General features: G+C 35.8%; 2 protein-coding genes across 2 annotated transcripts in view; one reads left to right on the top strand and one right to left on the bottom strand.

Moving 5' to 3' along the window:
- Window positions 1–575, bottom strand: part of cpb (F-actin-capping protein subunit beta) — a 119,433-nt gene extending 118,858 nt beyond the window's left edge. The window contains exon 1 of the mRNA XM_090368750.1: window positions 378–575. Within this exon, the coding sequence (XP_090224876.1) occupies window positions 378–380 (3 nt within the window). The 5' untranslated portion in view covers window positions 381–575. The remainder of the gene's footprint in view (window positions 1–377) is intronic.
- A 7,169-nt stretch (window positions 576–7,744) lies between these two features.
- The window catches only part of Pitslre (cyclin dependent kinase 11B pitslre), a 233,911-nt gene continuing 217,242 nt past the window's right edge, over window positions 7,745–24,413 (top strand). The window contains exons 1-2 of the mRNA XM_090389610.1: window positions 7,745–7,793; window positions 17,989–18,119. Of these exons, the coding sequence (XP_090245736.1) occupies window positions 17,998–18,119 (122 nt within the window). The 5' untranslated portion in view covers window positions 7,745–7,793; window positions 17,989–17,997. The remainder of the gene's footprint in view (window positions 7,794–17,988; window positions 18,120–24,413) is intronic.

Raw genomic sequence — 24,413 nt, 5'->3', positions numbered from 1 at the left:
TATCATAACGAAAGCAACTAAAAAGCTAATACGAGTCACAAAAGTGCATCATAAAATATTCTTTATCAAGTTAAAAATATATATATAATTAAATGGTGGGAGGGGAAGTAAGGCATTTAATTTGTTTATATGTTATGTTTTCAGAGTGCAGAAATGAGCTCAGGAATGATTTCATTTACAAGAAACAGGTCATGCTTGAACAACAAAATGATAACACTAACAGCAATTTCTATCTGAAATATGCAGCCTGGTAAAAGTTTCATTCCAAGTTCAAGATAACTAGATTCCATTCCATATTTAAATACGAAATGTGTTTCTTCAATGTGCATACTCGACAAACAGGTCAACAGTAAACACCACAACTTTTTTTTACTTACCATTTTGTTAAATTAATTGCGCTTTAGTTACAGAACGAGAAAATTACCAATATTATTTAATTCACAACACTGAAATTTACAGAACTCAAGCGATAAACAGAAATCAAACAATAAAGCATTAAATAACTCAGAATTAACCAGCCGGTTAGTTAAAAACGTCATAATCTCCACCCTCAGGAAGCGTAACCAGATGAGTGATTTCCTTTCAGAAAATGCGATACGAACACTTCTCGATCTTAGAAAATAAGGGTTAAATTACATTTTTTTTTTTTTTCTAATTCAAATGAACTTCTAGTTATGAAAATCAAGATATTATTTAAAAAATAATACAATTACTGATATTTATAAAAATGTCTTAGTTTTAATAATCACATTGTTTCAACATGAAGTTCACCAGTTTCTTAATCTTAAGAGTGAAAAATATTTTCGAATACCAGTATCAGCATTATTTATTCATTATTTCTCAAAGGTTATTGAAATTGGTTCATTGAAATACATTTAGTATCAGAAAGGTTGTCCAACTTGAAAGAGTAAATAAAATAATCTAAAAAGTTGCACACGTCACTACATCTGGATGATATTTAAACAATGCAAATGATCAAACAGCCTTTAAGTAGAATCAAAACTAAATATAATATACGTTTTCGTCGCCAACAGATTATTAGCTGTCTACAGGAGAGGAACTTTTATGAGTTCCTTTTTTATTTTATTTCCACACATGTAATTTTCATCCAGCAAATTAATTATTGAAACAATATAAAATACAAGCAATTTTTGGGTAAAATGTGAAGCCTTGTGGCTTTTATTGTCTTCTCAAACATTTAATTTGCAGACGCAAATATGACAGCTTTATATATATATATATATTTAAGGTTTACATGTCTTCGCAATGAAGCATAGTGGTTATGATCAACTCCTTCCCATACACCGGGTATAAGGCCGTGTTCGAATCTCGTCAGGGACGCGTCTACTTTTATGGGCTGTTTACTTGTAAACAGCTTACATTGATTACCTCAAGGACTTCGACTTCAGTCTCTATCGGCCAGCTATGGGGCACAGACTGTCCCATGGCTGGCTGATAGATATTGAAGATCAGAAAAGTCAACCCGACCCTGAAACAATCCTAAAGCAATCATGACAAAATGGAGAACTATCATCATGACCAGACCGATGCATTGAGCCCACTGTGGTTCTGTCTCCAGAAAGCGGCGATCCTGAAGATCTGTAGGACAGTCACAGAGTTCCTTGGCCAGTAATAGTAACCGGACATAGCAACCATCGCACGCACCTGATACCAGTACCCGTCGCGGGACGGGGAAATACGTCGTGGTTAGCTGTGCGGTAGTTCCTACACCCCAAGAGTTAGTTTACACACCTCTTTCCCTCCCCCGCAATGATTTTCAGGACAAAATAGCCTTTCCCCTCATCCACGAGGACTAACTTGTATCATTTACTGGATTCGCACCCATACCGTTTCCACACGTTACAGAAGACTGGTGACTATATTAACTTGCACCCCCTCGAGGGGAGTGCTGCGGTTAAAATTGTCATATTAGGCCACCCGAATATCAATTCATCTGCCATACAGTGTATCCGACGTTTGTAAATTGCGTGTGTTCTGTAGTAGATTTGTTTGTTTTGCTGGAAGAAAAACTGGAATTTCGGGGAGTGGGAACCTTGCTACCTACACATGAAACCGACTAACTCAGCCACGGAGTGAAAAAAAAGCACATTAAAGTTCCTTACGTCATTGATGGGATTCAAACCAGGGCGTTTTCCACCCTGTGGGGGGGGGATAGTGACGATACCACTGTGCTACCCCGCATACAGTCAGTACGCAATAAATCGAGTTCCTGTTTGAAGTTAAACTTTAGCAGCTAATGCACGGTTCTTGAGGGATGGTGACAACTAATTCACCCCAAGAAATAATATGAACATGCTAATGATTTTTATGAAATTAAAAACACTGTCACACCACGTTGAACAGATGAGATTTTAATTTCATAAAAATTATTAACTGATTACACCACTTTTAGTTTCACATTTAATAAAGACGTGCTCTAGCATTCAAATCTGACGATCCAACAGGCCACTTAATTTTTTGTACATTCTGGTTTTCCAAAAATTTATGAACTAACTGATTTCTATGGAGAAGTTCATTAGTGTCAATTGAAATTCAGGATTTGGTGAGAAATTTCAAGGTTCAGTTCTTGAAGATACTTTAAGGGTGCGGAAATTACTGATGATACTTCCTAGCGTAGTTATTCCTCCTCCACCAAACTGCTCATTCCCATATTAATTTAACAATACGATTAAACACACTGGACAAAAAAAATATGAACCTTTATCAGTCGGGATCCCTTTTTTTCGAAAAACAAAAGTGTGCGGCGCAGCACGGATTCTATAAGATGTTTTAGTGCGTTTTGGACTAATTATAACCATTCTTTCAGAAAAACATTGCGCTCGCAATTGCCACAAAGTTAAAGGAAGAGGATTTCGTTGCCGAACAGCCATATCCCACACGTTCTCAATAGGATTGAAATCAGGTGACGATGGAGAGGGGGAGGGGGATAGAGACGCTGGTGGAATTCCGTGTTATTTTCTCTAAACCATTCTGGCACAATGAGCTGTTGCATTGTAATACATAAAGTAGCTACCTTCTTCGGGATAAAAGTGTAACATTACAGGGTGTAGTAGATCTGATACAAAATTCAGGAATTTCCTGGATAACATTGAACCTTCCACCATTATCAACGGATCGAGTCCGTGGCAACAAAACATTCCCCATACATGCAGTCACAAAAGAACTGGATGCAGGGAATAACTTTGATATTATATACTTGGATCTTAGAAAGGCTTTTGATACTGTTGCACATGGAAGACTACTACACAAATTGGAGCAGCGTGACATTGGAGGCAAATTGCTGCTATGGATAAAGGGGTGGTTGAGGGGGAGAAGACAGAGAGTGGTAATCAATGGACACTGCTCATCGTGGACTGATGTTATTAGTGGAGTCCCTCAGGGCTCAGTGTTGGGTCCATTATTGTTTTCTGTATTTATAAATGATATTGATGGTGGTATATCGGGCTTAATGTCCAAGTTTGCAGACAATACAAAGGTTGGCAGGGTTGTCAAGGACACTACTGACACTATGCTGCTGCAACAGGATCTGGAAAGGTTCAGCAGATGGGCTGAGAGGTAGCAAATGAAGTTTAACATTGACAAATGTAAAGTACTACACATGGGAAACTGCAACCCCAGAGCAACGTATCAACTCTGTGGTACTACACTGACAGTGGTAGAGAATGAAAGGGACTTGGGGGTGGTTGTGCAGGCAGATATGAAGTTCTCTGAGCAGTGCAGACGGGCTGCAAGAGTAGCTCATGGAGTATTGTCAATGATATACAGGAATTTTTCCAGCAGGGATAAGGAGGTGATTATTCCATTGTATAAGGCGATGGTCAGGCCACACCTAGAGTACTGTATACAGGTCTGGAGGCCTCATTTCAAGAAGGATGTAGAGCTGCTGGAACGAGTACAGAGAAGGGCAACAAGATTAGTGAATGGAACAAAGGGGTGCTCTTACGAAGAAAGGCTTAAGTTTTGCAAATTACAGTGTCTGGAGACTAGGCACCAGCGAGGTGATCTGATAGAGGTGTATAAAGCCTTGAATGGTTTAAGCATGCTCAATGCTGATGGGATTCTTCCTCTAGCTCAGAAAAATCACCTGAGAGGGCATAAATTCAAATTGAGGAAAGACAGATGTAGGATAGACGTGCGGAAATTTGCCTTTAGCCAGCGGGTGGTTGGTTGGTGGAACAGACTTCCATCCCTTGTGGTGGAGGTTGATAGCCTAAATAAGTTTAAGGCTCAGCTGGACAGGTATTTTGAACGAACAGAGGGGTGAAGTGGAAGTGGGTTTTTTTTTTTTTTTTTTTGGCTGATGCTGCATAAGCTTGCTTTCTTGCATCAAATGCCTCTACTAATGCTAATGCTAATGCATACCATGGTATCACCTCCAGATTCTTTGGTTATCTTAACAAGGCAAGCAGAGTCGCTTTCTGAAGTTCTCGCTGAATTTTGGCTACTATCAGCGCAAAACAAAGTTCATCGTAATTCGTCTGAACACACAACTTTCTTCCATCGTTTCACTGTCCAATCACAACGTTCTCGACAGCACTGCAAGCTGATTTTCTGTTTTTCTCTGAAACAAGTGGCTTCCGAATAGGCGGGCCACTGCCAATATCCAATTTCTTCAATTCCCTTCGCGTGATAAGGTTGAAATAGGGCTGCTCTGAGCTTGGTTGAATTCAGTTATTTGCTGCACACAGAATATCCTATTTTTTTCCCGTAGAGTCTTCTTTGAGTACGATGGCTTCGCTCTTGAAGAATTGCTTTTCTGCCAATTTACGCCTTTCAGATGTGAACGAACCGCTTGCTTTCCAGTTAATAAAAACCTTTGAGATGGATTCTTTTGAGAAATCAGTTATGTCTTTCGTTTCTTGAATCTTCTTGCTTCCGAAGTCTGAATCACGCGTTTTCTCCATTCTGGCTTCAGCTTACTGCAGTTGAACAGCCTGTGCTACTCTTTTTTTTTTTTTATGCATTCATTCGCATTTTTTTCTGTCTATAACTGCCTTAATACAAAACTTCGTATTTTTTTGGCCATCGTGCATATTTGAGTCGTGTTGGTCAAGAAATAGTGTAACAGTGAGCGAGAGTATGATCAGTGTTGCCATTTTAGCGGTTTTCCCGCTAGATTTAGCGGATAAAAATATGATATAGCGGATTTTTTAGCGGGAAGAGTATAAATGTTTAGCATTTTATGTATTTTGGCAATGTAACATTTAAATTAAGAAATATTCATTTAAGAAATATTAAATTAATTGTTCAATTAATTATTTAATTAATAATAAAAATAATTCATAATTGAAATAGTAGGGATATCATATTTCATAGTTATTTTTTTATAAAGCGACGAATCGGTTTTATATTATTCTGGATTTCCCTGAGGAGAACCCCAACAATTTTACGTAGTTACGCTCAGGGAACAACGACCTGATCATTGGGTCATAGCTTAAAATTGTTGGATCAAATCTAAAAATGTGGAAAAAATTCTAATGACGCCTTTTTTTGAAACCGCGAAGGAATGGCATTGGATAATTTTTCTTCGTCGTATTTGTTTGGCTTCTAAGAAATGCGATCCGAATTACCGACATCTCTTTCAACGTTTCTAATAACCACAGAGCAATAAGTAATAAGAGTAAGTAATAAGTAATAATTATTTCTAATAACCACAGTGTAATAATATCTTAGTATAGTCAGTCCTCGTATAGCACGATAGTTGTATTCCTAGAAACCCTCGTGCAATATAAACAACAGGCCCTATGGGAAAAATTGGGTTAGGTGCCGACCACCCAAGATTGAACACACATTTGTAACCAAAACATTACAAACACAATAAATAATCGTAATAAAATACTTACGTATTTCATTACGATTATTACGTATTTTTTTATTACGTAAAGGTCGTAATAAAATATTGCTAATGCTTTTGCTTCTATCGTAAGCAAACTTGTTTTTTGTTTGATTTTCTATCCAAACAAATGACAGCCGTTCCATCTTTTCCAATTCTTTGTGTCTTAATCTAATGGATTTTAATTACACTTTGAGTTGTTCCTGCTATGAAAGTTGTTTTTATTTTCTCCGCATTCTTTGTAATTCTCGGCGTTGCCTCATTTAGGTCTGTAGCACGTGCAATATCACATGGGCTTTCATTTCGCTCAAAGCGTTTCACGATTTCATTTTTTTTTTCTCTATCGATAGAGGTGGACTGGCCATAAGCCTTACCTTACGGGATGGCGGACAAAAACAAAACGAAATATACCCAAAATTTTCGGAAGGAATGGTTAGCTTTTCCACAATTGTAAAGAATGACATACGCATTAATTAAATGCGTTTGTCATTCTTTGCAATTAGCAGTATGTCATGCAACCCGCGAAACATTCCCTAGAAGTCTAGAATTCATGATAGCTGAAACTTTTAATTGGTTTAGTAAATCCACCAGCCGACAAAATCAATTCAAATATTTACACAGTGCCATAAACGATGGTGCAGATCCGAAAAAGATAGTTCATTCGTGTCAAACAAGGTGGTTATCCATTGAAGTTGCTATAACAAGAATTTTAGAACAGTATATTGAATTAAAAGCCCATTTTGAAATAACTCGTTTGACTGACAAATGTTATACTGCAGAACTTCTTTATTCAATGTTTAAAGATGAAAGTAATTTAGCGTATCTTTTATTTTTAAAACCTATCTTATCTGAAGTACAAAGAGTAAACAAATCTTTTGAATCAAATACTGCCGATCCTACATTATTACTACATGATTTAAACATGCTATTGTCGATGATTGCCAATAAAATGTTTTTACCAAATACAGATATTGAAAGGATAGAAGAGGACATTAATAATTATTTATACCCTAAGCCATATTTAGGTTACCAATTTGAAATAAAAATAAATGAATTAATAATGAATAAACTTATCACAACAACAGATGAAATGGCAATAAGAGAGAGATGCCGTAATTTCTTGATTGATTTGTATCAACAATTAAAACAACGCCTTCCGGACAACATAAAAGAATTAGAAAAAATGTCATTAATCTCAGTTAACAATATATTAAAGCATTATAGATTTACTAAAGCAACAAAAAGAACCACTGATAAATTTATTACAAAATTTAAAATTGTCTGAAGTAGAAAAATAAAAAAATTGAGCAACTGTATATAAACATTACTCTCCTTAAATGGGAAAACTTCAACAGTACAATGAAGTTTTGGTCAGAAGTTTCGAAATATCGAGATGCAAGCGGTGAAAATCCATTTAAAGAAATTAGCGAATTTGCATTGGGTATTTTAATTTTGCCATTATCCAATGCAGATGTGGAAAGAATATTCAGCAACTTAAATCTAGTAAAAAACAAAACACGCAACAGAATGAGTGTTGGCATGGTTAATGCAATCTTATCAGTAGGTACGGGCTCAAAATAGTTGGAAAGTGTTGTAGAAATTATGTTTTACCTGAAGAAGTGCTTCGCAAAATAGGTACACAAGAAGCATATGATGAGGAGGTATTGAATTTCGAAATTAATTTAGATTTTTAGATATTGATTTTATATTAAAAACAGAAAAATAAATAACTATTTATATATACTATTTGTTTGCTTGTTTTTATTCGCTACAAAGTACAAACAAATGAAAATTTAAAAAATTTGGCGGGTCAAGTGCTAAAAATGGCGGATTTTGAGTATGCTGCTAGCGGGAAATATTATTAAGAGTTGGCAACGCTGAGTATGATCTCTTAAGAGAGTATGGTGACGAGGATAGATTAGCTGTGTTCCTTTCTTCGGTTCGTTTCATGTTCAATAGTTATTCATTAGTGTAGTAGTTTCGGTAATTAATGGATTTTTAATAAAAAATAAATAATAAAAATCCTGTTTGCCATTCAGCATGTATACAGGTATATTTTTTAACTTCGTACTTTATAGCTATAAATGATAACCGGAAAAAATAATAAATAACAATAATAATAATGAAACTTGGGGAGCTCTGGTCCTTGTAGAGGTTCATCCGATGCAGTGCATCCCATAGAGTAGTAAGATATCTTCTTACTCTGTGGTGCATCCCAACCTTGAGCTGAAAGGATTCCAGTCCTAACAAAGCTGGCCCCTAAATCATAAGGAGAACGCCTTTTCATTTACTCCAACAGTAATTTCTTGCACCTAGTGGCTGCATTCTAGGACAGGCCCTGGCGTTAAAAAAAAAACAGAAGCTGTGAAACATTTTTTATGTGTAGAACTGGAAAGGACAGGCTATCTCTATAATCGTCCGCTCCCGGATAATTGGTTTAATTCCAGTTTAATCATAGGTAGGATAGTTGTATCCTCACTAAATTGGACTTAATTGCAAATTAATTAATTAAATAAGTGGGAGTTTTCTCCCCTTTCCAGACTTCACATTGATCTTTACAGTCCATTAAGCATTTCCCTGTGAAGAGAAATTGCTAGTAAAGCTGAGCAATATAAAATACAATTTCGTTAATTGTATTAAATACATTTAGCGATATTGAAATTTTCGATGTCGAAAATAAACATTACCTTTAAAAGAAATTACATTATTACAAAAAAAAAAAAAAAACGTTTAAAGGCCTTTGGTAATAAGCTTAGATTTTCAGTTTACACTAAGCTTTATACTGTTAGGAAAAAGAAAAGTTATTCATTCTTCATGCTTAATATGAAATCTTTAATTTCTTTAAGGTGAAGGGCACAAATCAGGATGAAAGCATTTCATAACAGCATTTCTTAAAACTCATCTGCAGACCTCTGACACTTTTTAGAGGTATTTCAGGGACCTCAGAAATTTCTTATGACTAATTTGTAATCTCAAGCATGACAAAACTATTTCTATGCATAGAAATAGTTTTGTCATGCTTGAATTCACCTAAAAGTTTGGGGATCTGTGAAAAATTTTCTAAGTCAAAAGGGGAGGGTGGGTGTTTCCTTTGGTTACTAAAGTTTAAAATTCCTGCTATGTAGCATAGATCCAGAGTACATGGAAAGAATGCGATAATTGACCTGGGTAGGATGCAAATATTTTCCTTGTTTGTTATTTTACCTCTGATGATTCTAAATATATCTTTCATACTCTGTTACCTCTCTTCCTCATTTTTAGAAATCCTATGGCTGGAGTTACTTTGTCTGAAAGACATTGAACATTATAAGTAGTGATCGGAGTGAAGTGTTAAGTTATATACAACTGGAAACTTTAAATAAATAAATGGACTCAGTTTACACAATGTCATTGCTAATATGATGCGCAATTTGGTTGATCAGTGAGAGGCAAAAGTTATGCAGTGACGTCAAGAGACCTTCAGGCACCTTTGCCCATAAGAATATGAATACAGTACTGTATGTTTATTTTGTTTCACAAAGTTTAATTTTTGAAAATTTAGCAAAATGTTAGAATGACTGGGCTAGGTTCTGTTTAAATTGCATTTAAGCAACTTAGTTCATGAACATAAAATTCCTGTTATTATGTTTACAAGTAGGTAATCTGCCAGAATAGCTCATGGGGTTTTGTCAATGATATACACGAATTTTGCTGGCAGGAACAATGACGCTATTATCCCATACAAGGAATGGTTAGGCTGCATGCAAGTGTGGAGCCCTCATTTTAGGATGTAGCTCTGCTGGAAAGGGTGAAGAGAATATGAATGGGCAATGAGATTGGTGAGGGGAATAAGAGGGTGTTCTCACCAAGAAAGACTTCAGTTCTGCAAATTGCAGCATACAAAGACTTGGCACTTGCAAGGTGATCTGATTGAGGTGTTTAGAACTTTGAATGGATTAAGCATGCCCAATGCTGATGCATTCATCTTCAAGCCCATGACTGCTGAATATGGTGCTGTTTCTTGTATTCTGTCTATCTTGTTAACTCCTCTGACTGTTTGGTCGTCCCGGAGCATAAACAGAAAATTTATTTATTTATTCGGACTACACACACATGAGGGGGATTTAATTCAAATTGAGACAGGATGGTTGCGGGATAGATGTTCAGAAGTTTGCCTTCAGCCAGCGGATGGTTGATTGTTGGAACAAACTTCCATCCATTATTGTAGAAGTAGGTATTTTGGATAAATTCAAGGAAGAACTAGACAAATTATTGGAAGCATTGGACAGGTGATGTGGAAGTTTTTTTTTTTGTGGCTATTGCAGTATAAGCTTTCTTTCTTGCATTATTTGTCACTACTAATACTAAGTAACTGATTTACCAAGCATTTAACATAATAATATCTTGTTATAAGATCTAAGGGACCAGTGAAAAACTAGATGTATGTATTAGTACTTGAAAGTTTTGAGCACCACCAGTTGTGAATCCTTTCTCAACAACAACTGTTGTTAAGAAAGGAGGCGGAAGCCCCGAAAGCTTCAGTCAATGTTTTATCGCTTTTAATTTTATTGTATTTTAAATATCTTATCTATATTTTATTGTATATTTTAAAATTTTTATCGTATATTTTATTTTGCAAATCAGTTTTTTGCATATATTATTTTACAGTGTAGTATCGTTTGGTACATTTTATAGTTTTCAGTATTAAACCATTATAGTTAAACGGTTGGTGTATTTGTTTTAAATTCTGGATATGTATTACTCTCCCAACCTTAGAGGCCTTTTTGAAGAATATGCTATACATTCAAAAATCTGAAAACCTGTGAGGACAGCTGTTTCAAAGATTACTGGCCTCTCATTAGCTAGCAGGTGGTTTCTGTTAGTGAATGTATGCTGAATATATTTGCTATATTTTTCTCGTTTTGATTTAGTTTTGTATAAAATTTTGACAAGTTTTGGTTTCAGTTTTGTAGATTGTTAAACAATCCTTTAGAATAATTTTTTTTTTGTCTTCACCTTTTTTCCATTATATATATGAGGTCACTCTTTTTACCATTTTGGCATGAAATTTTTTTTACAGCCGGATGCCCTCCCTGATGCCTACCCCTCACCCTTTATCCTATCCGGGCTGGGGATATGCGGTTGTCATTCCCTGACCTTCCGCATCCTCCATATTTGGTGGTCATGGGCTCGAATCCCGGTCTAATCAAGAAGCGAACGTTACGCACTTCTGCTCCTGGCTACGGAGGCGCGGTCCTTTAGAATAAATAATCTACCATTATTAAATATTTATTACCATAAATATTGTTAATCCAAAGACACAATATTTACCATATTTTCTGGACAATAAGATGTTCATGTTTATATTCCGGCATGACCAGCAGGTCAGTGGAGTTTATAATAAATCAATCAATACAATTTGAATTGTAGGATAGATATGCAGAAGGTTGCCTCTAGCCTGTGGGTGGTTGATTGCTGGTACAAATTTCCATTTGTCATTCAAGAAATGATTATTATTATTAGCTACATGGTGTAAGGAAACCTGAGGCTTATGCTGTACCAGCCAAAAAAAAAAAAAAAAAATTCCACGAGTTACCTTGAGAGAGAGAGAGTTGAAAGTAGAAGGGAATCAACAAGAAAAAGTTGATAGCTTAAATAGATTCAAGGCAGAACTAGACAAACATTTAGAGTGAGTGGGTGGGTTGAAATGAGAAGGGTTTTTTTTTTTGGCTGATTGATGCCAAAATAAAATAAAAAATAAGCTTTCTTTCTTTCAAAGCCATGTTGTGTGTCCTTCAAAATGCCATATCTATCTAAATGTCCTTGAATTGCACTCTTAATCATTACTTCTAAGATTTTTCCTACCACTGAAGTCAGACTAACTGGTCTGTAGTTATGAACTTCGCTTTATATGTTGGCAATATATTGGCTGTCTTCCAATCCAAAGGAATCTTCTTCCACTTGTTCAGATTACGAACCTAAGGGGGCATAAATTCAAATTAAGAAAAGACAGATTAGAATAGATGTGCAGAAATTTGCCTTTAGCCAGCGGGTGGTTGATTGCTGGAACAAACTTCCATCTGTTGTTGTGGAAGTTTATAGGTTAAATAAATTTAAGGAGGAACTGGACAGGCAATTGGAGGTAATGGTGCGATTTTTTTTTTTTTTTTTTTTTTTTTGGCTGATGCTGCATAAGCTCATACACTTGCTTTCTTGCATCATATGCCACTACGACTACTGTACTACATAGTTAACTTCATTGGTTCAGTATGCTTCCTCGCGCTATCCCTCAAAAATCCATACACCTTTAAACCTCTGGCATTGACAGTGTTCTATTTCACACCCACAATGTACAGTACATGGTGCGGAGATGGGAGAAATCCCAGGTGCCGTCTGACACGAACATACCTTGTACAGTACATGGTGATGGGGGAAATCCCTGTTGCCGTTTGACACTAAACACACTCTATACTCTCCCTCAAAACTACATTGTATATGCCATCAACTCTGTGGGAGCCTTACTTGCCTTTGTGCTCAAATGTTTCTCTAATAAACAGTAATCTGAACATAACTAATTTCAAATGGCTCAATCTCTATTGCATAGCCTCTTCTCACTATGAATGGGCTTTTGTCTGTAAAAACCAATGCAAAGTACCTATACAATTCATCTGCAACATCAGCTGGGTTATCTCAGACTTTCCCACACCCAGTGCACAAGAGTTCGATCTGATTAGTTTTCTTCTTCTTTGTATTCACATACATGAAAAATTCCTTGGCCCCATTCTTTGCTCTCTTATCCAATGCTATCTCATACATAGTTTTGGCCTCCCTGGCCTGATTTTTGGTACTATTACCAATCATGTTGTACCTGTTGTAGGCTTCAGTACTTTTTATCACTCTGTAACTGTTCTGGCCTCTCTTTGACCAGCCAGCTCTGCAATCATCGATTTTTATTTATTATTATTAGCTATATGGTGCAAGGAAGCCTAAGGCTTTTGCTGCAACAGCCAAAAAAAAAAAAAAAATTTCCTAGTTACCCAGAGAGAGAGAAAAAGAAAGAAAAGTAGAAGGGAATCACCAAGAAAGAGAAGAATGATGATATCCAGCTCAGGACCCTGGGTGTGCCAAGCCCATACTCACCAGATGTGAGCCCCTGGGGTTTTGATTTTTGCTTTAAAAGTATCCATAATTCAAATGTATTTGCCCTCACTCTGCCATCCATCCAGTTAACAGATGCCATATATTGTGCCTTAAACTGTTCATGTCTCCTCTTCTGAAGTTGAAACCCTGCAACATCTTTCTTCAACTGTCAATTGCATAATTGCTTCCTCTGAATGGTTTGTATACTTTTAAGTCCCTTGATGCCATCTGATTTGTTAGTAATGAGGAGGTCAAGAATATTCTCACCCCTAGTACTTTCTCAAACATACTTGTACAAATAATAATCTGGTTTATTTTAAAAAAAAAAATTCCCTGTTGTGGGTTTCCTTCCCACTTATTCCAATCAATCTAGGGCAGATTAAAGTCACCGATAATAAGACATCCATTCTTGCTTGGTCATTCCATCTGCATGTAAAGACTCTTGTCATATTCTATACAATCTTCTGGTCTGTAGATTACTCCTATGCTCATTGTTCCTTTTGCCTTCAACTTACTCATGCCACACAGATTCTGTGCTGGCTGACATAATCACCAAATACGGAGGATGCGGAAAGGTCAGGGAATGACCACCGCATATCCTGGAGCAATATGGCCTCAGTTGCTAATGCTCCTAAAAACCAAATAACAATAACAGCTGACATAATCTCAGACTCACCAAAAGTTCTTTTTGCACTCGGGCTGCTTTTGATAAGTACATGACCCATCCACTCCTATCTTACCTAAATATATTATACATGCCATAGTGGACCTCATCATCATCATCACCAATTTCCTGGTGATGATGAGTTCCACTATGGTATGTATGACATATTTAGGAAATATATTATACTTACAGAAATGCCGATATAATAAGGCTAACAGAAATGTGGTCCCTGGTAGCACCACATTTCTGTTAGCCCTATTATATTAGCATTAGTTGTCCTAACCAGGAGTTCAATTTCAGCCATTTTATTGACGACACAGTCAAGACTTAAGTAATCTTCTATAGTTTACTACCCTGACACATCCCTTGAAGTTATTTAGGTTTGTGTCTTCCTCCTCATTTGAAACATTGCTCCCCTCTGAACATCTTATCAACATCTGTTGTGGCAACAAACAAGAATTCATGAGGTGAGTGCAGGCATTACTTTGATTCATATCATCAATTTCATATTTAACTAAAATAAATGACGTTGCTAATGGAGATGTGCAGCAACTTCCATTTTGAGTAGAGGCTTCAAAAGCTTAAATTTTTAGATTTAGCACAGTCACTTTTGTTAATGTAGAAAGATCATTTTCTTCTTTTATAATGATTCTTGATGATAAACGCTGCAGATTTACAATTGGCCACATTGAAAAATATATTGTGTATTTAACAAAGGTTATTTCTTGTAAAATGACACTATTTTAAAACTTTTAGATCCTGAATACAAATAAACTAATTCATTTAATCAATACATGTACAGTCGAAGCTCTATATAATGACCTGTAGGGGAATGAGAAAAAAGGTTGTTATTCGGAAGAATGTTATATCAATTATTCATAAAATCAGCAACAAAACAAGTTAGAGCTTGAAAATTTAATGTAATGCTACTAATACAATATAGTATAATCTTATTTATAATACATACAGTATTAATCAAGAAAATTGCAATTGTAAATTTTGCATTGATTGAAGAGCGCAGTAAGATTACAATTAAAATGTAATGTAAATTTCACTACATAGCCTACAAACATATTACGACATAAGAGAATTGTTTCATACTTTAAAATAATCTGTCAAAACATGCTGTTTTGATGGTGTAGCATGTTTTAAAAGAGAATTATGAAGGTTTGCGATAGCAGTTATGTCACTTTTGCAGTTAGGCTGCACTTGAAAAAATCAACGTACAAGTTCTAATCCTTGATGAGTAGCTTTCACTAAAACTTCTTGTTCAACCACAGTAGATTCCTTACCTTCATTGCTATAAATTCCAGAAAATTCCATTATGTCTGCAATGAGTTCCTCTTTATTTGTGCGTATCCTGTAAGTTTAGGTATGACTCACATACTGAATTATTTCTTCCCTATTATCGTACTGTTTGCAATTAATAGAGAAAGAAGCATGTGAAACTTCACACATTGCATCATTCAAAGCAGTAAATCCAGCATGTTTGAAGCAGTTGGCGATCACTTTTTCATCAACTTCGTCCTATGCTGAAACACACAAATTACCCGCAGGATGTCGATTTTACGTTGATTTTTGCTTTCAAGATAATAGCACAGTTTTGTTTAATAGTACTCTTCAGTAGTTTTTCTTAAATGATTTTCCTTCCATCCGTTTGTAGCGTCAATGCCCATGGCTACATTTTCACCACACTTTTTTGAAACACAGGCTGTGATGAGTCTTAAATTTCTGGAACCGTCCATCCATCCAAACTTTTAAATTCTTCAATATCCATTTGATGCACAAACAATTCAGCCTTAGTTTTTAATAGAACTTTTTCTTCACATATCATCATTAGCCATTCCAAAAGTACCTTTTCAAGATGCAGATACTTCGGTTTCATGCCCAAATACTACTTGCAGATTTCTCTAAACTTTCAATCTTTTTCCAATTTTTCAGAATAGTGAACAGAGTACTCTTAGGAATGTGGAACTGTTTGATGATGTTAGTTTTAGAATGCACACCGTTAACTACAGCTGGAAAAGTCTTAATTTTATCTGCGATTTACAAAGTTGTTCACTTTCTTGGAGCCATGCTAATAAACATACACTCGATCTGATGAAGTGAATTTCTAGCCAATGTTCATTTTATTACCGCACTAGAGGGGAAAAAAGCATGGGGAAATTTTAATAAGTCATTTCTCGTGGTCAGGCTGCAATTACTTCAATATATTTGAAGCATTCTGCCATTTTTAAATGTGAATATTGTAATAAAAGAGTAAAAATTCAGATTAAGAGGTAGAAATTTGTAATTATTACAGAAAGCCTTTTATTTAGCATTAGCATTAGATAGCATTAGGCTAATGAAAAAAATTAAATAGCATTATTAGGCTAATGAAAAATTGGCTGGGACAAACCACATAGGACATTATAACACGTTGGGATGTTAAAAAGATGGTTGCTATAAAGAGCTTAGACTGCATGACAAAGGTAATAAATGATCTCATCCCCCCCTCACCCAGGTAGGAAGATTATACTTCAGACCAAGTTAGTAGTAGAGGCATGTGATGCAAGAAAGCAAGCATATGAGCTTATGCAGCAACAGCCAAAAAAAAACAATTTCACACGTCTATTCCCTCTGAAAGTTTGTCCAATTCCTCCTTGAATTTATTTAAGCTATGAACTTCCACAAGGACAGATGGAGGTTTGTTCCAGCAATCAACTACCCACTGGCTATAGGCAAATTTCCGCACATCTATTCTACAACTGTCTTTCCTCAATTTGAATTTACGCCCCCTCAGCGTAATCTAAGCAAGAGGAAGAATCCCATCAGAATTGAGCCTACTCAACCCATTATACTTAAGACCTTATACACCTCAATCAGATCACCTCACAGGTGCCTAGTCTCCAGCTGCTGCAATTTGCAGAACTTAAGCCTTTCTTGGTGAGAGGACCCCTTCATTCTCTTCACCAATCTTGTTATTCTTCTCTTATTCGCTCGAGCAACTCTACATCCTTCCTACAATGAGGCCTCCAGACCTGTACACAGTACTCAAGGCATGGCATGACCATTGCCTTATACAAAGGGATAATCACCTCCTTTTCTCCTACCAGCAAAATTCCTGTATATAATTGACAATACCTCATGACCTGCTCTGGCAGCCTGTCTTCACTGCTCAGAAAACTTTATCTGATTGTGCAATTACTCCCAGGTCTTTTTCATTTTCTACCACCCTAAGTGTAGTACTACATAGTTGGTATGTATCTCTGGGGGTTACTTCTACCTATATGCAGTACTTTGTATTTGTTGAGGTTAAACTTCAGTTGCCACTTCTCAGTCCATCTGCCTAACTTTTCTAGATCCTGTTACAGTAGCACACTGCCATTACTGTCATTAACAACCCTGCTAACCTTTGTATCATCTGCATACTTGGAAATTAAGCCTGATATATCTGCATCAGTATCATTGATAAATATACAAAACAACAGTGGGCCTAACACTGAACCCTGGGGGACTCCACTAATAACATTAGGCCATGAAGAGCAGCATCCATTGATTACCATTCTCTGTCATCTCCCACTCAACCACCCTTTTATCCATTATAGCAACTTGCCCTTAATACTATACTACTTCAATTTGTACAGTAGTCTTCCATGTGCAACAGTATCAAAAGCTTTCCTGAAATCCAAGTCTATGATATCAAATTTATTTTTTGCATCCAGTTCTCTTGTAACCACAACATAGTATCCAATCAAATTTGTTAGACAAGACTTTCCCTTAACAGACCCATACTATGTCCGAATTATTACTGCAGTCTTGTTAAGATGATCCTGCAATGCTTCTTTAACCAGTGACTCCATTCTTTTCCCTGGAACAGAAGTTAAACTAACAGATCTGTAATCAGTCGTGTCACCCTTTGATTTCTCTTTGTGAATTGGGGATACATTTGCACATCTCCAGTCCATGAGGACTTCCCCTGAGTCCAAATATGCTCTCATAATTATGGCTAAGGGTTTGCTTACTTCCTTTGCCGTCTCCTTTAATATAACTGGATAGATCCCATCTACCATAGTTCACTCATATTTAGGTCAGTCTTTCTCTGAATATTCACAAATTTAATTTGAATTAGTCTGTGTATAGTCATATTTTCATGTGATATATGTAGGACTAGGATTTCAGTATGTTCTGTCCTACTCTGGTGGGTTATTTTGTTAAATACAATTGGTCAAAGGTAATTTTTGGTTCCATTTATGGCAGATTGCAGGTGATTCAGGAAATGGTTGCAGTTTGATAAGTTAATTATATTTATTGTGTTAATATTAATAGTTTCTTTATATTTTTTAAAAAAATTATATACATTTTTAAACAGAAATTTAAAATGGCTGATTCACGAGATAATGGATCAAAGAGTTCCTCAGAATCAGAAGATGGAGAAATTGAAAAAGAACCACCAGTAAAGAAAGAATTTTCACCTCTAGAAACAATATTAAATGATGACAGGTATGTTTAAATTAATGAACATAAATTAGTTAATGCAAATAAATTAACGTTTTAATGTACTTGCTATTATTCATTCTAAAGAACACCCCAACAGAAATGTAGGCGAAAAGAGTGGCTCAAAGGATTGTGTAGGTTCAAAATGTAAATACAGGACACATTATTCCAGAAAAATCATAGGAGCGACTTGATCAAGATGGCTAATGAGTCACTTGATTTGGTGATGCTAGTCATCCAGCTGAATGAATAACTGCAGCCATCAATTATCTAATGGATAATGGAAACCAGAGAAATGGATATATTGAGGGCAGTGATCTTGGATGCGCGTTGGCCTTACCAATTGAAGCTCATGTAATGTAGGCATTACAGTACCCATCTGTATGACTGAAATGGTTGTATATTTCCATCAAGAGGCAAATCAAAGATATTTTTCTGCAACCAGCTGGCTGGTCAAGAATATTTGAATCGGTTCATGATTGGGAGATAACAGACTCCAAATTACACGTATGAGTTGAATCTTTTGCTTGTCATTGGCCATGCTCATTAAGTTGCAGAAGTCGTCGTTGGACATCAAGTTTTCACATTTCTTTGCAGTTGCACTGAGTCGGTTGAGTGTGGCAAGCTTTAGATCGTTGTTCATCTTGCTGTTTGGATGATTGTAAAACTTTCAAAAGGGGTCTTTTTCTTGCAGTCACGTTATAAGGCTATGCAGGTCATCACCGTATGCTTCTTCAGGGCCACCGTTATTGTTGTCTTCACACATCATCTTACATATTTCAATCATTTTGCAAATGTCCAAGTCCGATTCGTACAATTTACGATCTAGTATGAGCTCTTCACTGTTGTCGTAGATCTTGACATATTTCATCTCTGTTTCCTCATTGCAAAATGGAATGTGCAGCATTACCATCTCGTGCTTGTACTCATTGAGATCCTGAGCCAAGTCATAGTTTTGATAGCTTATTATGCATGGATACTGTCATTTCTTGCCAATCTCATAGTGCTGCATGTATAATTTGTGACAAAGCATGACAGAGTAGCATGATCCAACATGATAGTATGACTGTAACAATACAGATACAGTCGATTCCGGTTATTTGGGACACATCGGGATTAGTGCATTTTGGCTGATTAAGCGGCTGCCCCAATTATGCGAAGTTTCACGTAAATAGTTAAAAATACAATGGGAACCCCCCCCACCTTTGTGATTGATTTTCTGTATGATGAAATTTCGTTACGATGGACTCACCATAGTAAAGTACAGTTCACTTTATGATATCTAGTAAGCACTGGTCATTGTGATCATATTTGTGAATTGAATCCTTTGTGATTGATTTTCTGTATGATGAAATTTCGTTACGATGGACTCACCATAGTAAAGTACAGTTCACTTTATGATATCTAGTAAGCACTGGTCATTGTGATCATATTTGTGAATTGAATTTTAATTCTATTAAACAGCAGTTCTAATCAGCAAAATTAGGAGGAAAATTATCCATAGACTATAAAAGTAAAGATATATCAAGCACAAATTTACACTTTATTATCTTACCAATTAAAATTAAATGATATGTGAAAATCGGAAGAATATTTTCCACAGGTTAGCAAAATAAAAATAAATGTACACTTACATGCACAGCTTCATTAATATGTACTGTAATATGTACACACTAACTAGTTGATGTTCTATTCACTAACATTTGTGTGTGGGGATTAAAATTTAAAACAATAAAAAAAATAAACAATCAATAAAGAAAATGACACACACACAAATCGCAAGTAACACGATACTCACAAGTGAGAACGGAGTAACAAGTTACGAAGCTTAAAAAATAGAAATGAAGAGAAGATTCTGAAAATTTGTTTTTTTATATGATTGAAGATTTCATGGAAGGGGAAATGCATTTCATCATAATGTGAAAACCCACAGAATTCCAGCTATCAGTATTATCGCAAATTCAATAATGTCAAGTTTACTAATTGTTTATAATAGATTTCACTAACAGAAAAGCCCAATAAACAGGGAACTGCTGATCATTTTTATTATTTTATGGTTGTGACTTCCAGAAATCTGACTGAACCACATGGTATGGTCGGAGACAATCATAGGGTAATCTCGAGTGCTGCAGTCTCCTGCCCCGATTAAACGGCATGTTGTCCCAATTAAGCGTAGTAAACCCTGGCTATTTTCTCGATTGGGTTCTGTTCTTTAAGATTTGTCCCAAATAAACGGCTGCTCCAATTAACCAGTGGCCCAAATAACCGGAATCCACTGTACTTGTATTGCAATCTTACTATTCAAAAAATGACTGCAATCAAATGGGTAATTAGGCTATTTGCCCAACCTCTTCCAAACATTGATTCAGTAGAGCAAGCAGCAGGTGTGAGTATAAATTACATCGTTCATGATTTTGGTTCTAGCTGTTCAAAATTTAGTAGGTGTTGTCAAAGATGTTTACTTATAAACATCTTTAGTGCGTACAGGGTACAAATGGGAAATTTTTTTTTTTTTTTTTTTTGGCTGATGCTGTATAGGCTTCATTTATTGCATCATATGCCTCTATTAATGCTAATTGTGTGGATGACTTCTGTTACGTATGTGGAGAAGTCATGTTAGCTTTAAGAAAGTGTCCCTTAACTCAAGCCATAAAAAATAAAGGCCTACTTCTTGTACTTTGGGTGTAAAGTAGGCGACCAGGACATGAACTGAGCTCTGCACATGCTGCAGTACCTGTTCATTAAAACTCAATGCATGGGTGAATTGAAAGGGAGGTTTTATGCCTTTTGCAGTGCCCATGATATGGAGGGAGCCAACAAATCATGTCACAGACTGTTAATTCTGTATGGTGCCTCCAATTAGAAAAGGAATGACTATGAAGAAAAAGTGGACAGTGACGTACCCAAACATACCATCTGCAATTTGTCCTGTGCCTCATGGTGAAGTACTACCTATTCCTGAACCACCTGACTGTTTTTCTGTACACTTTGATGAAGATGAAGACACTGATGAACATCAACTTGATATACACGAAGAAGTACAGCAGCTGTCTACGTCAAGGGATCTACCATTTTGTCCAAACCTTTATCTTTCTGAACCACTCAGATCACAGAAAGTGAGCTTAATTACCTCATCAGGGATCTCGAACTGCAGAAGAATAAGGCAGCGCTTTTGGCCTCAAGGCTACAAGAGTGGAATCTTCTAGATCATCAGTTCCCAAACTATTGAGATTTACAGACCCTTCAAAAATCAAAACAAGTTTGTGGGGACCCCTTCAAAAAAGAAAACCCACTATGAACATTTGGTTTTCTGAAAAGAAAATTCAAAGTTTAATGTATGAAACAGCTCAACTTTATTCTTATTTTTATGCAAATACATTATAATAACTTTATTTTTTCATCAATTTGCTCAATTCATTCTATGTATTTCATCAATACATAGAACGAATAATTTGAAATATGTATACAATTATATACACTAATCTTATCGAAAATAAGTAAGGTTCTATGACGAAGTTTGTTCTGATTCTATCAGTATATTTTTTAAGAAAATAAACACATATTACATGATACATTCTGAACATTTTGCGGACCCCAGTTTGAGAAACACTGTTCTGGATCATTCTGTGAAAGTGACAACATGGCATACTCAAAATAAAAACTATGATAAATTTTATCAAACAAAAGGTGAACTCACTGTTTGTAAAGATGTTGGTGGTCTAATGGCAGCAATGAACATGAGATACCTTCCCAAAGAATGGTGACTATTTATAGATGCTTCAAAGGTTAGCCTTAAAGGTACTTTATGGCTGTGTTATTACACATTGGAAATATGCTGCCTTCAGTACCTCTTGCATATGCCGTCCACAAAAATAAACATATGCAAACATGGAGAACACTGTCAGAAGTATGAGTTGCAGATATGTGGTGATTTAAAGGTAATCACCTGGGCTGTAGTGGAAGATATACCCTCTGGCTAAATATAAATATATACTTGATTATGTATCAATATTTATTTTTACTAACATCAGATTTTAATTTTATAATTTTCACCTCCTTTCCTTGACTTATAACCAAAGTATCCCACCCTTATCTGATACTTGCTATTACTCCATATGTTAATCTAATCATTTTTGGTTTACAGTTCCCTTCTCTCTAATTGGCTATCCAATTCAGCCTATAATTTTATTTAATTAATTTATTTAAATAGGATATTTACATTCTTTCTCACGCCTTCAATATCTCCAATTTCTGCTATCCTTCTGTTAGTTTTGGCATTTTGTGTAATTTATGCCTCCATCTTCTCACTTTTCAATAGATTTATTACTTTTACCTCATATATATGAGGTAAAAATAATAAATCATATGCACGCGTGCGTGCGGTCAAAAGCATCAAACATTTATTATTGCAAAGAAAATCAACATGATGAAAGGATATTAATCCTTGGAGTGGGCATCTGGGTAATGACTATATTAATTAGTAATACTGTCAGTATACTCCTCAGAGCGCTCGGTCTTATAATATAAGACAAGGCATCTTGCAGTGATTTTGCTTCACAATATAGGTTAATTAATACTTTTGTAGTACACTGTTTGCTCTTTCAATATAATGCCAGTGATACTTCATATGTAGTGCAAAAGTACCATTGGTACTTTTGCACTACATACTGTTGCACTACATATCTGATAATTTATGTGGTGCAAAAGTACCATTGGTACTTCTGCACCACATAAATTATCAGATTTCAAGGTTGCTGTGTATTTTATCAAGATTTTTGAGTGGAACATTGATTTGGAACATTGTGTTAACATCCAATTTTGTGAATGTTTAGAGAAATTTGCTTCTGAAACATATTAGAAATGATGCATCAGGTTTACAGCGAGCACTCTCTTTTCGTAATACTATGTTTGAATGACATTGTAGATTCAAAGTGGAAAGAGCAAGTTTATCAGATGATGACCATGCTGATTGACCTTTAACTGTTCATACACCCAAAAAAAAACTGAAACAGCCAGACAGTTACAAGAACTGTTATGTGTGATGTTCATAAACTTGCATAAACATTTAACATTTTATTAGGAAGTTGTGAAATTTTCAGTGATAATTTGAATGCACATCAGATTGCTCAGCATGTAATGTCTCAAATGCTTACCAAAAATCAATGCTTTGAGTAGATGCCAATTTGTGGCAACCTCACAGTAGCTCTGATAGTGACCCATTGTTCTTAGTCTATCATCATCCCGACAAAACTTGATATTTTGTATATGACTCATAAACAGCATGAATTATCAACTTGGAAATTGCTTCATTCACCATAATGAAAAAAAATTTAACAAGATGGATTTAAAGGCTAAGTGATGCTAAAATTTTCTTTTTTGGTCTTAGTATTGTGCACTATGAAGTCATTTAAGCCAACATATTTACAAGAGTTGTTTTCATCATTTTCTTTGATAGTCACTGTGGAATTTTCATTGTCTGTCCCTGAAAGGGAAAAGTCTGGAAATATTAGGATGACTGCATAGTAAACAGTTTCATACCAACATTGCTATAAGCATCCCAGCAGGCTACTGAAAGGTTAATATGAGGGTTTTCAAAAATTTCTGGATTGCTTACAATATATGAGGTGTGAACCAAGTTTCTGGACCGGAGCATTAACATGTAACTTATGTTAGTTACGTGTTGGCATTGTCCTTTTCAAGTCCTCTCCAGAATTCACATTGATCCAAGAGCTTTTCCCACTGTTTGAAGCATCTCTGGAACTCCTGTTTTGTGATACTGTCCAATAATTTCTGCAGTTCAGCTTGAATCTCTGCAGGTCTTCAAATCTTTATCATTTTAATTAGATTTAAATTTTTGAGAACAGGAAGAAGTCATGGGGGAACATGTTGAGAGAGAATAGGGAGGGTTTTGGACCATTGCCATTTTGTTCTTAGCTAAAAACTGCTGAATGGACAAAGCTGTGCTGCTGCACTGGCACATTATCATGATGCAGAAGCCAATGCTGAGTGTGCTACCATTGTACTGGATGTTTTCTTCTAACATCTCCCCCCTTACAAACACCTTAGGGCCTCATTATAGAATTTGATTTATTTGGCCTGGTGGAAGGAACTTCTGATGAACAATTTCCTCATTGTCGAAGAAAACAATTCCCATGCTCTTGACATTTGATCTGACTTACCTTTCCTTTTTTGACATGGAAACGAACTATTCTACTGGGAGGACTGTTTTGTTTCTAGATCAAAACTATAAACCCAGCTTTTATCTCCACTGTTATGACCTTGGAATGGAAATTTCTGTCT

Source organism: Mastigoproctus giganteus, chromosome 2, assembly GCF_048544385.1.
Source record: "Mastigoproctus giganteus isolate SK-2022 chromosome 2, ASM4854438v1, whole genome shotgun sequence".
NCBI lineage: Eukaryota > Metazoa > Arthropoda > Arachnida > Uropygi > Thelyphonidae > Mastigoproctus > Mastigoproctus giganteus.
This window is presented reverse-complemented; position numbering and strand designations above follow the sequence as displayed.